Source organism: Narcine bancroftii, chromosome 11, assembly GCF_036971445.1.
Source record: "Narcine bancroftii isolate sNarBan1 chromosome 11, sNarBan1.hap1, whole genome shotgun sequence".
In the NCBI taxonomy this organism is placed as follows: domain Eukaryota; kingdom Metazoa; phylum Chordata; class Chondrichthyes; order Torpediniformes; family Narcinidae; genus Narcine; species Narcine bancroftii.
Window position 1 is genome coordinate 25,202,294 of NC_091479.1, and position 14,361 is coordinate 25,216,654.

Below are 14,361 nucleotides of genomic sequence, written 5' to 3' on the forward strand. Positions count from 1 at the left end.
CTTGATCAGAGAGATCTTTGACCCTGGCACCAGGGAGGCAACATATAATCTGCTATCCTTGCTTTCTTTCACAGAACTTCTTATCTGTTCCCTTAACTATTGAATCTCCTATCACTACAGCTCACCTTTTCTCCACCCTTCCCTTCTTAGCCACCAGACCAGACTCCATTTCAGAGATCTGCTTTCCGTGGCTTGTCCTTAGTAAATCATACCTCCCAACAGTATCCATAACCATATAACCATTTACGGAGCAGAAACAGGCCATGTTGGCCTTTCGCGTCCACACCGGTTCACTAGAACAACTCCACTAGCTCAAACCTCCCGCTCTCCACCAATAACCCTCCAACCCCCTCTCCTCCACGTACACATCCAACTTTCTCTTAAATGAGGAATCCAAATTGGTATTCTTTTGTTACTGCACTGACTGTCTGTTCCCTTTCTCTATCTTGACTGCCACCCAGCTACCCTCCTCCTGCTTCATGGGTGAAATAGTGTCCCTGTCACTCCTGTCTATCACCCCCTCAGCCTCCCAAGTGATCCAGAATTCATCCAACTCCAGTTCCCTAATTCCTTGTCCGGAGTTGCAGTAGGGTACACTTCTTGCAGGTGAAGTCGTCGGGGATAGTGTTGGCTTCCTTGGCAATCTACATTCTGCAAGAGAAGCATTCCCCTGCAGTGGCTGCCATCTGCACTGTCTGTGAAATAGGAAACAAAAACCTTGCTTCAGCTATCTTCTCAGCCTCTGCTCGCCGAAGCCTCACTAACCAAAGCCTCAAAATGTCACTCCTACACTGAGCCACTCACACATCGACCTTCCCGCTGTCTGCCTGCATTACTTTTATTTGTTCCTGCACCTGTATCACTTTCTCACTCTCCGACTTGATTGGTCTGCTGCCGCTAATGGGCTAAATATCGCAAAACACTCCTTGCTTTAAACGCACCTTCCCAACCTGGTGTAACTTTCTCGATGGAATGGTGGGGCAAACTTTCTGGTTTTTCCCTTGTTTGATAAAAATCTGATAGGTATCTTAATTGTGCTGCTCTATAATAATTCTTAAAGTTTGGTAGTTGTAAGCCCCCTTGTTTGTACCATTCTGTTAATTTATCTAGCGCTATCCTCGGTTTCCCCCCTTTCCATAAGAATTTCCTTATTATTTTCTTTAGCTCCTTGAAGAATTTCTCTGTTAAGTGAATTGGTAACGATTGAAATAGGTATTGTATCCTTGGGAAGATTCATTAATGGCTGATAATTTAATTTGTATAGATGGCCTAGATTATTATCTAGTCTAATATCTAGGTATCGGATTGCTTGTGTTTGCCATTTAAATGGTGATTCTTTCTTAAACTTTGTGAAATCCGCATTATTCATTGGCATTGCTTCACTTTTATTTGCGTTGATCTTGTACCCCGATACTTCTCCATATTCCTTCAATTTCTTATGTAATTCTTTTATTGATATTTCTGGTTCTGTTAAGTAAATTATAATGTCATCTGCAAATAGACTGATTTTATATTCCTTCTCTTTTATTTTTATCCCTCGTATTTTATTTTCTGTTCTTATCAATTCTGCCAATGGTTCTATAGCTAATGCGAATAGTGAAGGAGATCGTGGACATCCCTGCCTAGTTGACCTGCTTAATTTAAATTGGTTTGATATATATCCATTTACTGTCACCTTCGCCAATCGTCCCTTATATAATGCTTTAATCCAATTAATATATTTCTCTGGTAGGTTGAACCTCTGTAGTATTTTGAATAAATAAATGGTGGGGCAAACGATGGGCTGAAATGCCTCTTTCCTCGTTCTGCTCTTATGACATGGACCCAAGATCTCTCTGTTCCTCCAATTGTTAAGCATCCTTTGTAATTCAATATAAGGCACCTTATTGTCATTGTTTTACAGCTGTGACAGACTAGAGTTACAGTGCATCTGGAGGCTTTACACTGTGCATAACGGTAAAATCCACAATCATAGATCCATGAACCCTCACAGATCTGCAGATCCCTGTTACACAGGTTAACAGGGTAGTTACGAAGGCAGACGACGTGATGACTGTCATTAGTCGGGGATTGAGTTCAAGATCCTTGAGGTAATGTTGCAGCTTGATAAAACTCTTGTTAGACCACACGTGGAATATTGTGTTCAATTTGGGTCAATTCATTCCAGGAAGGATCTGGAAGCTTTGGAGATGATGCAGAGATATACTGGGATGTTGCCTGGAGTGAAGAATGTTTCTTATGAAGCAAGGTTAACAGAACTAAGGGGTATGAAGAAAGAAGAAATTTAAATTTAGGCATGCAGCATGGTAACAGGCCATTTCAGACCACAAGTCCATGATGACCAATTGACACCCAATTAACAAACAACTCCAGTATGTTGGTGGGAGGAAACTGGAGCCCCCAGGGAAAACTCACACAGTCATGGGGAGAACATTCAAACTCCTCATAGATAACGCAAGATTCGAACCCTGGTCTCAATCACTGAGCTGTAAAAGCAATGCACTAACCACTCCTGCTAACCATGCCACCCTCGAGAGGTGACTTTATAGAGGTCTGCAAGCTTATGAGTGACATACAGAAGGTTGACAACCAGCACCATTTTCAAGGGGCGACAGTAGTAAATAGCAGGACATCGGTTTAAGGTGAGGGGAGGAAAATTTAGGGGGAGGTTTTTTATTACCCAGAGAGAGGCAGATGATCTCACAGTACAGAGAGAGATCGGAGCAGGGGAATTCGGTAACCAGAGGTTCAAGGTAGAGTGGAGAAATGTAACAGGAACCTGAGGAATAACTTTTTTTCGTCTGTGTATGGAACAGGCTGCTGGAGGAGGAGGGTGGGGGGGGGGGGTCTGTTGCAATATTTGGATGGATCCATGGATAGGACAGGATTACAGGGATAAGGGCAGCTGGGACCAGCGTGGGTGGGGATATTTGAACGGATCCACAGATAGGACAGGTTTATAGGGATGTGGATAGGGAGTCCAGAGTGGGTGGGGACATATTGGGTCAGGCCGGCAAGTAGGGAATGGACCTGTTTACTCCCACCACCACCCCTCCCTGTCTGTTGGACCTGCCCCAGTGCAGGATAGATTGGGGGGGAGTTTTGGGAGCAGGGGGAGGGAGCAAGGTGATCATTGATGTCTTTTTTAATTTTTTTATTTTTCACACTATGAACCATACTAACCAAAATACACACAAACCTTTCCCTCTTGAATATACACAGTGTCATTTTCTCCCCTTTTCCCCCCTCCCTTCCCTCCCTCCTTCCTTTACCTCCCCCCCCTCCCCACCCACTAAACATTCAGCCTATATGATACATTAAACCCATTAAACAAGGTCATCACACAATGAAAATAAACAAGAAATTTGTGTCGTCTACTTTTTCCCACTGGGGATCCATTGATGTCTTGACGTCTTGTTCTGCGCAGTGAGGCATCGGACAAGGGGGAGTAAGACTGAGAGAAGGAGGGACAAGGAGGAGGTGCCAGACACCATTCAGGAACCTTTGAGGTGGTTCGGGGTGCTGGTGCCCCAGTGTCTGAGGGTCGCTCAGCACTCCTTCACAGAGGGTGAGGGTCCTGCGGGGGGTGGGAGGTAGTGGTTGAATGGGGTTGGCTTGGGGAAGTAGTTGGAAAGGGTGGGGGAAGGGGTAGTAGGATGAAGAGGGGGTGGGTTAAGGATCGGGAGGTGGGTGAGCGGATAGTGATGGGTGGGCATGAGGGAGGGGGAAGTGATGGTAGTATGGTGGGGAGAGGCCCTTGGAGAGAGGGTGGGTGGGGTAAGAGGCATTGCAGGGGAGGGGGTGGATGAGATGTGGTAGGGTGAGGGGATGAGTTGGGGGAAAGTGAGGCATGGGAGAGAGGGTCGAGAGGTAGGTTGGTTTGGGGAGGGGGTGAGGTGGTCGATGGGGTAGGGGAGGGGAAGGCAGGGGGAAGTGGAGAGAGGAGGTACAAGGAGGAGGTTAAGGATCAGGGAGTGGGCAAAGGACGGAGTTAATGCATCCTGCTACTGATAATAACTATACTGCTCTGTTCTTCCCCACCCCCCCAACACTCCTTCCCCATCACCCCATCCCCATCGATGTCCCCCGGTCACTGTCTCCCCATCCCCATTGCCAACCACCGCCCTCCCTTCACCCTCACCCTCACCCTCTGTCTCCCTCCCCATCCAACCGTTGCCCCCTCTCCGTCCTCCCACTGTCCCCTCTTCCCCAACCCTCCTCCTCCCATCCCTTGCCCCCCTCCTTTCCCTCAATCCCCCTCCCTCCCCTAGTGATGGAGTTGGCAGCAGAGATCACCACCCTGCAGTGCCGTGTCCTGGAGGTCAAGGCCCAGTATCAGAAGCTGCGGGGACAGAAGGAAGGAGCACCAGGGTCCTGAGGACAGCTTCCCCTGGCCTCTGAATGAAGATGTGGTGGTGGGGTCTTAGATAGGATCTGGATCCTTTCCCCTTCCTCCCGCGCTCTTCGCCCTCCCCCCCCCCACACTTTCTTCCCTCTCTCCCCTCTAACCTTCCTTCTTCCCTTCACTTTCCCCCTTCCCTCCTATGCCTTCCTCTCCCTTCCCCACCCAGATCAATCGACACAGGTTCCTAAGGCCCGGAACTCTGACTGGCTCCCTCTTCCCTCTCCAGGATTGTGGACCAGCAGGCAGAGAGCTGGAGAAACTGAGCAGATCTTGCTGCGTTCTTGAGAAACAAAGGAATCATAACCAATGCTTTTGGCCTAAGCCCTTCGTTGAGGTATGAGCAAAAAGCAGAAGCAGATTACACAGGTGGATGAGGGGCTGGGAGGAGAGGAGGGAGGGAGGGAGGGAGGGAGGAAGAGGCAGAGGGAGCAGCTGGATACGGTTGGGGGTGCAGAGGAGAACAAAGCTGGGGAGGGGATAGCTTTCTGAATGGAGAGCAAGGGGGTGGGGGAGCTGAAGGAAAGAAGGCAGAGGGAGGGACTCTGGGGATTTAATGGAATCTGGAGAAGTCCAGTTGGAAAGTGCACAGATAGAACATGAGGTGTATGAGTGAGAAAAATCTGCTTGCATTTGCTCCATCTGCTCCTCATAAGATTGTTTAGGTCCATGAATTCCCTCATTCTCCAATGTTCCAGGGAATAAAGTCCCAACCTGTCCCTCTCTCTCACTCTATCTCTCTGCCTTCTTTCCTCCAGTTCCCCACCCGTGTGTCTCTCTCTCCTTCCCCATTCCTCTGTCTATAGTTATGCATTCACAGGGCAATAAGACCATAAGACATAGGAGAAGTAATAGGCTCTTCCAACTCATCAAGTCTGCCCACCATTTAATCACGATCCATTTCCCCACTCAGCCGTACTGCCCAGCCTTCAGTCCATCACCTTTGATGTCCTGGCTAATCAGGAATCTCTTGATCCCGGCCTCCACAGCCTCCTGTGGCAACAAATTCCACAGTTTCACCGCCCTCTGGCTGAAGAAATTCCTCCCCATCTCTCTTCTCTGCGGATGTCCTACAATCCTGAAGGTGTGCCCTCTTGACCTAGACTCTCCCACCACAGAAAATGACCTTTTGTACATCTACCATATTTTCACTCATATAACGTACACGTGCTTATAATGTGCACACGCACGTAACATGTAGAAAATCATAAATTATGTTTAAAAAATTTCATGTAACACATACTCCACGTGGGTGTAGTATTCTAAGTTCCGACTGGCTAAAGCAATTTGGATTTAAATGGGACACGAGACAAAGCACAAACCAGGATCTGTTAATCTCCTGCAATGAGCACCCCAGTGGTGTCAATCACCCATTATATAGATAATATTCTGCTGCAACGCATTAATGAGCTTTGGAGAGGAATCAATTAAATAGATCGAAGACCGGCTTCAGAGTTAAGCAGGATTTTAATTTTAATGTTTCAAATCAGAGGTGCACTTGCTTGTCTTAATCTCCTCCCTCAGGGACAGGTCGAGCTAATTAACATTGATAAGGTGCAACGCCCTAACCAGAATGTCCTGTTTATAGGAATACCACGGCATTCAGTAAAAAGAGATATTCCCAAAATCAAAATTTCCCACGCCCTCTATAAATGGTGACCATTTTTTCATTGCCAGTATTCTCACACTTGTTATAATATTCCCACGCTCGGTATAAAGTGCCAGCGCGTCTTTCCCATTGCCGCTATTAATTGTGCACATTTTTTCAATGCTTTTGTAATATTCCCACACACGCTATAAATTGCCGGTTCAACTTTCCTACACCCACTATTGGGCACGTTCTTTCAATGCTGTTGTAATATTCCCATGCCCGCCATAAAGTGCCGGTTCAACTTTCCTACACCCGCTATTGGGCACGTTCTTTCAATGCTGTTGTAATATTCCCATGCCCACTATAAAGTGCCGGTTCAACTTTCCTACACCCGCTATTGGGCACGTTCTTTCAATGCTGTTGTAATATTCCCATGCCCGCCATAAAGTGCCGGTTCAACTTTCCTACACCCGCTATTGGGCATGTTCTTTCAATGCTGTTGTAATATTCCCATGCCCGCCATAAAGTGCCGGTTCAACTTTCCTACACCCGCTATTGGGCACGTTCTTTCAACATGTAAGAGTATTCTCAGATTGCACGCACACGCATATAACGTGCGGGGGTACCTGGTTTGTAAAATACAGTACTCTGACAATGCCTTTCAGCATTTGAAATGCTTTAATGAGATCCCACCTAAATTCCAACGAGCACAGGCCGAGAACTGTCAGGTGCTACTCAAATCCTTTCATACCCAGAACCATCCTCGTGAACCTCCTCTCCAACATCTTCAATGTTTCTCATCTTTCCTTCTCCTGCCCTCCCATCCATCTCCACATCTGGCCTCTTGCATGTTGAGCTTGTGTTCCTTCCCCCTGCCCTTTCTTCCCTCCCCCCCCCCCCCCCCACCATTTTTTTAATCAAGGGCCTGGCTGCTTTTTGCTCGTACCTTGAAGAAGGCCTCAGGCCTGAAACATTGGTTATGTATCTTTGCCTGTGATGGTCACTGCAGGACCTGCTGAGTTTCCCCAGCACTTTTGAGTATTAAACGACAATCAAGTATACGTTTTTGTTTCTCTCACTTTCCCTGACACTCATTTCCTGCAGTGCGAATCTTCTGTGCGTTCGAGGAAATGCTCTTTTTGTGTCACTCCGAGCCCTCATCCACTTGGAACCATAGAACATTTCAGCACAGAAAACAGGCCCATCTTGTCTGTGCCAAAATATTATTCTGTTTTATCCCACTGCTCTACACCAGGCCACAGCCTCTCCCATCCATGTACCTGTCCAAATTTCCTCATCCCATGACTCTCGGTGTGAAGAAGTTCCCGTAAACCTGTCCCCTTTCTCCCTTAACCCAGGTCCTGTGGTTTGTATCCCACCTCACCTCAGTGGAAAAAGCCTACTTGCGTTTACTCTGTCTGGACCCCTCAGTTTTGGATACCCCTATCAAATCTCCCCTCATTCAATGCTCCAGGCCATAAAGCCCTAACCTGTTCAATCTTTCCCTGTAACTCAGTTCCTAAAGTCACAGCAATGCCCAAGTAAATCTTCTCAGCATTATTTCAATCTTACTGACATCTTTCTTTTAGTTAGGTGACCAAAACTGCATGCAGTACTCCAAATTTCTCCTCACCAACTTTACCATAACATCCCAACTCCTGTACTCAATACTAATTTATGAAGGCCAATATGGCAAAAGCTCTCTTCACGATCCTATGTTGCCACTTTCAGGGAATTATCTAACCCCCAGACTCATCGTGGTGGACTGTTCAAAGGTTCCGTTTATTGTCATGTAATAATACATAAAAATGTATACTTCAGCTTTTGCCTGCCATAAGGCAAATAAAGAGTCATTGCCTGATGTCCCCTAACAATCGGAGAAAGAGAAGCAAAAGAGCATCCCTTCAGAGTCACTGAGTGTCCATGGATTTGCCTCCAGCACTCTGCAGCCACACAGACTCTTGTTCAATCTATTGGCAACCCGAACTCCAGATCCAAACCTCCGACACGATCAGAAAACCTTCAGCGCCCGAGGCCCTTTGGGACCCCTTCTTGCCCTCGGCATCTTCCCGAATCCCGGCTGATTGCCACAAGCCAATCCCTAACCCCAAGTGACCCACAACCTGTATGGGTCTTTCAGCTACTGAGCCCCTCACTGGTCTGCCGCCATGGTCACCATCCTGTGGGGTCATCTCCTCTGCTTCTTCTCAAGTGGGTTGGGAGGAGGTCACCCCATTTCTGGTGCCAATCCTCTGCTTCCAAGGAATCTGTAACCCCTTGAGGCTGCTGCCGAACACAGGCATTGCAATCTTGGGCAGAGAAGTGGTGTGTGTCTGCTCCCCACTCTCCTGTGTCCACCCCATGCTGTCGCTGTTTTACCCTCCCAGCAGTGAAAGGGGTCCCTTTTGGTGGTCTCGATAAAAGGAAGCCTGACTCCCCACTCTTGACATTGAGGGTCCCGAGGTGGATTGCTCTGTGAAGATGCACTTCCTGGTCCATGTTTAAGTCGATCCCAGGTATCTGCCACTCGGATGGGACCATGTCTCACATATGTAAATGGAGTATTGTGTTGCAGCCCCTGCTCTAGAAGGGGGTCACTCCTCAAGTTCAGGCTGTGTTCCAGCTCCCGCCGTCCTGATCCTTGGGGCACCCAGTATGGAGAGTCGGCTTAAGGGATAATCTCATTGGTCTGGAACTGAGCCACCCAAGATGACCACGCATGGGATCCAGGCAGTGGGTGAGTCAAGGGTTCAGTTCAGAGCTGACTGACCTGCCCCTCTTCTCTGAGATAACCAACATGCCTGCAAATGGTGTGTAGGATACAAGAGCAAGGCTTTATAGGGCACTGGTGAGACCTCACTTGGAGCATGGGGTACTGTTAAGGGCTCCTTATTTAAAAAAGGATGTGCTGGCATTGGAGAGCATTCCGAGGAGGTTCACAACAGTGATTTCTGGAATGAAGGGATAAGTATATAAGGAAAGTTTGACAGCAAGTTCACAAGAATGAGGGCGGGGTGGGGGGGTGGTGATATAGAGGCATTTCAAATATCGAAAGGGCTGGGCAGACTGGATGTGGCAAACAATTTTGGTTTTGAAGAGCACACATTTAAAAAGAACAGGAATTCTTTTGCCAGAGAATGGTGAACCTCTGGAATTTGCTGCTACGGGCAGCTGTGGAGGCCAAGCCGTTTAGGTGTATTTAAGGCAGAGATTGATAAGTATTTGAATAGCCAAGGTATCAAAGGTTATGGGGAGAAGACGGGAGCGGGAGAATGGGTCAACTCTGGGCACACTTCATGGGCCAAATGGCCTACTACTCCCATGTCGTAGCTATTCCCAGATAAGAAGCACTGGGTGCTCACTGGCACCTTGAAGGGGTTTCCAGGGACTACAGGAGTGTAGACTGAGATAATGTAGACATTAAATGTAAACATAGAGCTCGTGCTCCTCAAATACCCCCACGCCCTCCATGCATTTTGAAGGGTGGGAGGAAACTGGAGCCTCCAGGAAAAACCCAGATAGACACTGGGAGAAAGTACAAACTCCTTGCAGACAGTGTGGGATTCACAACTCGGTCGCTGTCGCTGTAATGGCCTGGTGCTAACGTTAGTATCATCTGAATTGCAGACTAATGCTTTGATGGAATGTGAAATTGAAATAAATCTGCCATCTTTTGAATGGAGAATAATCGACTCAGTCCGTTAACATAGCAGGAAGGCTCGAGGCAGCTTGGATTTCGGTGTGCGTATAAGCTGGGAGCCCTCCACCCTCCCTCCCCATACTTAGAGTGATGAGAGAGGTTAATCAAGAGACCTCCCTCCCCTCCCCTTTCAAATCCCGGGTGAATCTTTGGAGTGAATGAGTGCAAGTGTTGAGTGGAGGGTGTGTAGCGGGGGAAGGGGAATACCGGGGGAGAAATAAGATGGCGCAGAATCTGGGAGGGAGGGTGAAGAGTATTGGGGCCGGGGGGGTCAGAGGGCAGAGAGCATCAGAGGGGTATGGGTTGGGGAGTACCAGGAACAGGGCATGGCATATTGGGAAGAGGGGGGGAGGTCAAAGGGCACAAAGTACTGGGATCAGGGAAGAGCATCTGAGGGCAGTGAGTCAGGGAGTATAGAGGGTCAGGATGTATTGGGGTCAGAGAGTAGGAAGAATCAGGGGTCAGGGTGTATCGGAGAACAGAGGGTGTGAAGTATTAGAGGGTCAGGGTACATTGGGAAAGCGAGGAAGGATCAGAGGCCGGGGATTGTCAGGGGGGGGTCAGCCAACGTGGCATATTGGGGTCAGATGACATAGAATATTAGAGGGTCACAGGTTGGGGTGTATCAGTGTAAATGGGCGAGGATTATCAATGTGTTATGTAATTACACCACTAGGTCACCAGGGGTCACCCCAGTCCAGAGCTACAGTCTGGCCTTCCAGGTTCATCTTGCAGAGAGACAAGACCTCTTAGTGTACATATTAGTTTATTAAATCTGCCTTATACCTGCACTGCTGGTGTGGTTATTGTCAGTGCAATCAGAATTTCACAAGTTGAGAGAGGGTCATGGGTCGGAGAGTATCTCTGGCTCAGGGAGGATCAGGAGGTTGGAGGCTGCAAGCTGAGTCCTAGTGAGAATGCCTCGGCCACTCAAACCCTGCCTCCCTTCCAGCCCCCGGGCTCAGGCAGCTGCCATGATGTACCACCCCCCCCCCCACGTCTCCCGAAATAGTCTTCCCACATGCTCATCAGGTCAAAGTGCAGGGGCCACTGGCACAGGCTGCAGGAGGGAGACGGGGCATAGAGGATGGGAAGACCCATCCCTTTCCAGGCACTCTGCAAAACGAGAGAGAGAGAGAGAGCGGCCACAAAGACTGGGATCCTGGGGCGTCCAACCCAGAGGTTCAGGAACATCGCTTCCTGAAAGTGGTACACGGAGTGCTGTGGAGCGGAGTCCTGGGGTTACAGAGTCATTGCTCCCTGAAAGTGGGAACACAGGTAAATGGGGTCCTTGAGAGAGACCTGGGGGTACAGGGAGATTGTTCCCTGAAAGTGGGGACACAGGTTGACAGGGTGGTGGGGAGTGCTGTGGATCAGAGAGATCTGGGGGTACAGGGATATCATTCCCTGAAAGTTTGGTCATGGGGTCCTGGGGAGTGTTGTGGAGCAGATAAATCACTGTGGTGAGTCCCTCCACCCCCCCCCCCCCCGTCCCGTCCCACTGCAGTGACCCCCAGCCCCGTCTCACCACAATAAGATCTCCCCATCTCACTGTTTTGAGTCTCCACTGTGGTGACTCCCCCCACCCCCTGTCCCACCACGGTGAGTCGTCCCCCCCAACCTCCCATCCAGCTACTGTGAGGCCCACCCCGCCTCTTCCCTGGTGACTTTCACTCGAACCAGCAGTTGCCTTGGCCAGCAGCCCCCACAGGTGCTTCACATTGTGCTGATGGCCTCTCCAAAGACGCCAGCCCTCCTTGCCCTTGAGTAGCCGGTCAGACTCCATGGCCCCAGCCAGTGCCATCAGGGGCAGTGCTGCGGTGAAGGAGGACAAGGTGTCCACCAGCGCAGCTGTGCTCGTCATATAGCCACTGACACAGCTGAAGGCTGCCTGTGAGGGATGGGGGGGGTGGGGTGGGTGGCACAGGGGAGGAAATAGGTGAGGTCCTGCCACCAAGTCCCTCTTGCATGTCCCACTATGGAGTTCCCCCTCTCCCACAGAGCCCGACGTCCCAAAACTGACCTGTCTGGTTGCCATGACGCGGAACCAGTGTGGGTGATATGGATCGGATGGGTTTGGAGGGAAGTGGGCAGATGGGACCAGTGTGAGTGGGACAGATCCATGGAGAGGACAGGTTTAGAGGGACATGGGCAGGTGTGATCAGTGTGGGTGGGACAGATGCTTAGATAGGATGGATTTAGAGGGATGTGGGGTACTGGGTGGGATGGATCGGATGGGTTTGGAGGGAAGTGGGCAGATGAGACCAGAGTGAGTGGAACAGATCCATGGATAGGACAGGTTTAGAAGGACAGGGGCAGGTGTGACCAGTGACGGTGGGATTGATCCGTGAATTGGACAGATTTAGAGCGGCATGGGCAGGTGGGATCAGTGTGGGTGGAACAGATCCATGGATAGGACAGGTTTAGAGGGATATGGGGCCAGTGGGTGGGATGGAACCATGGATCTGATGGGTTTGGAGGGAAGTGGGCAGATGGGACCAGTTGGGTCAGAGTGGGCGCCCTGTGTGACTCCAATACATTTTTATATTCAAGTTTTAATTTTTTTTTTAATTTATAAAAGCAAATTTGCCCTACGAGTCCATGCCACCCAGTTTACACCCCATTAACCTACACCCCTGATATGTTTGTGAAAGGTGGGGAAAAAACCTACATGCAGACGTAGAAAGTATGTACAAACTCCTTACAGACAGTGTGGGATTTGAACCCCCATCTGGTCCCAATCGCTGGCGATAACCCCTAAGCAAACCGTGCCACCAATAAAACCAATTTTGAATCCACTGTCCCCCTTTGGCAATTCTCTGCCCAGGACCAGAGAAAAGGAGAGCCAGCTTACCTGGAGACGATGTCCAGTTGGTGTAAGATGCCATCCCATTCTCCAATGACTGAGTTGTGGGCCCCAAAATTTTTTCACTTTCTCACATGTCCAAATTACATGTATTGTTGTTCCCGTTTCCTTTTTACAGCGAAAACATCTGTCTGATACTGTTGGGTCCCATTTATTTAACTTTTGGGGTGTGATGTATAGCCTGTGTAACCAATTATATTGTATCATGCATAACCTCATGTTTATTGTATTTCTCTTAGTTCCGGAGCATAGCTTTCCCATGTTTCATTCTTTATCTTTGTTTAGATCTTGTTCCCATTTTTGTTTAGGTTTATAGTTTGTTTCCTCATTCTCCTTTTCTTCCAGTTTAATATACATGTTTGTTATAAATCTTTTAATTCTCATTGTGTCTGTAATCACATATTCAAAATTGCTTCCTTCTGGTAACCTCAGACTTTTTCCCAATTTGTCCTTCAAGTAGGTTTTCAGTTGGTAGTATGCAAACCTTGTATCGTGAGTTCATTTGTTCATTTGTTCAAAAGATAATAATTTATTTCCTATTCTTTTGATCCCTTTTCTCTCCCATTCTCTGAAGGAAAGGTTATCTATTGTGAAAGGGATTAGTTGATTTTGTGTCAATATTAGTTTTGGTAGTTGATAATTTATTTTATTCCTTTTTACGTGAATCTTCTTCCAAATGTTGAGCAGATGGTGCAATACTGGTGAATTCCTACATTGCACCAATTTTTCATCCCACTTATATAATATATGTTCAGGTACCTTCTCCCCTATTTTATCTAGCTCTAATCTGATCCAATCTGGTTTTTCCCTTGTTTGATAAAACAATTATCTTAAATGTGCTGCTCTCTAATAATTCTTAAAGCTGTAAGCCTCCTTGTTTGTACCATTCTGTTAATTTATCTAGTGCTATCCTCGGTTTCCCCCCTTTCCATAAGAATTTCCTTATTATTTTCTTTAGCTCCTTGAAGAATTTCTCTGTTAGGTGTATTGGTAATGACTGAAATAGGTATTGTATCCTTGGGAAAATGTTCATTTTAAAACAGTTTATCCTTCCTATCAGTGTTAGTGGTAAGTCTTTCCAATGTTCTAAGTCATCTTGTAATTTCTTCATTAATGGCTGATAATTTAGTTTATATAGATGGCCGAGATTATTATTTAGTTGTATACCTAGGTATCGGATTGCTTGTGTTTGCCATCTAAATGGTGATTCTTTCTTAAACTTTGTGAAATCCGCATTATTCATTGGCATTGCTTCACTTTTATTTGCGTTGATCTTGTACCCCGATACTTCTCCATATTCTTTCAATTTCTTATGTAATTCTTTTATTGATATTTCTGGTTCTGTTAAGTATATTATAACGTCATCTGCAAATAGACTGATTTTATATACTTTCTCTTTTATTTTTATCCCTCATATTTTATTTTCTGTTCTTATCAATTCTGCTAGTGGTTCTATAGCTAACGCGAACAGTGAGGGAGATAGTGGACATCCCTGCCTAGTTGATCTGCTTAATTTAAATTTTAAAAGTGAAAAAATTTTGGGAAGATCTAAACCAGATATTAAATAAAAATCACAAAAAGCAATATACCAAAAAACCCAGAGATCTTCCTTCTAAGTAATATAAGAAATAAAGAATTTGGACTCGATTTCGATGGAGCACAAAAAAGATTTGTTATGATAGCCCTAGTTGTAGCAAAAAAATGTATTATGTCAGCCTGGAAATTAGAAGACAACTTGAGAATACAATAATGGTATAGAGAAATGAATAAATGTATTCCATTAGAAAAAATAACATATAATT

The 14,361-nt window shown here is 47.1% G+C and overlaps 1 protein-coding gene across 7 annotated transcripts in view; it reads left to right on the forward strand.

Annotated features, from left to right (window-relative positions):
* The window catches only part of ccdc115 (coiled-coil domain containing 115), a 36,239-nt gene extending 24,721 nt beyond the window's left edge, over nt 1-11,518 (forward strand). For 2 of the 7 annotated variants that reach the window (XM_069902964.1, XM_069902965.1), the window contains 5 exons: nt 1,904-2,090; nt 2,168-2,265; nt 3,428-3,568; nt 4,272-4,739; nt 10,370-11,518. In XM_069902964.1, coding sequence (XP_069759065.1) covers nt 4,545-4,739; nt 10,370-10,705 — 531 coding nt within the window. In that variant the 5' untranslated portion in view covers nt 1,904-2,090; nt 2,168-2,265; nt 3,428-3,568; nt 4,272-4,544 and the 3' untranslated portion in view covers nt 10,706-11,518. Of the gene's footprint in view, nt 1-1,903; nt 2,091-2,167; nt 2,266-3,427; nt 3,569-4,271; nt 4,788-10,369 lie in introns of those variants that run through there. The other 5 variants (XM_069902963.1, XM_069902962.1, XM_069902969.1 and 2 more) reach the window with 4 other exon arrangements.
* Nucleotides 11,519-14,361: the final 2,843 nt, after the last annotated feature.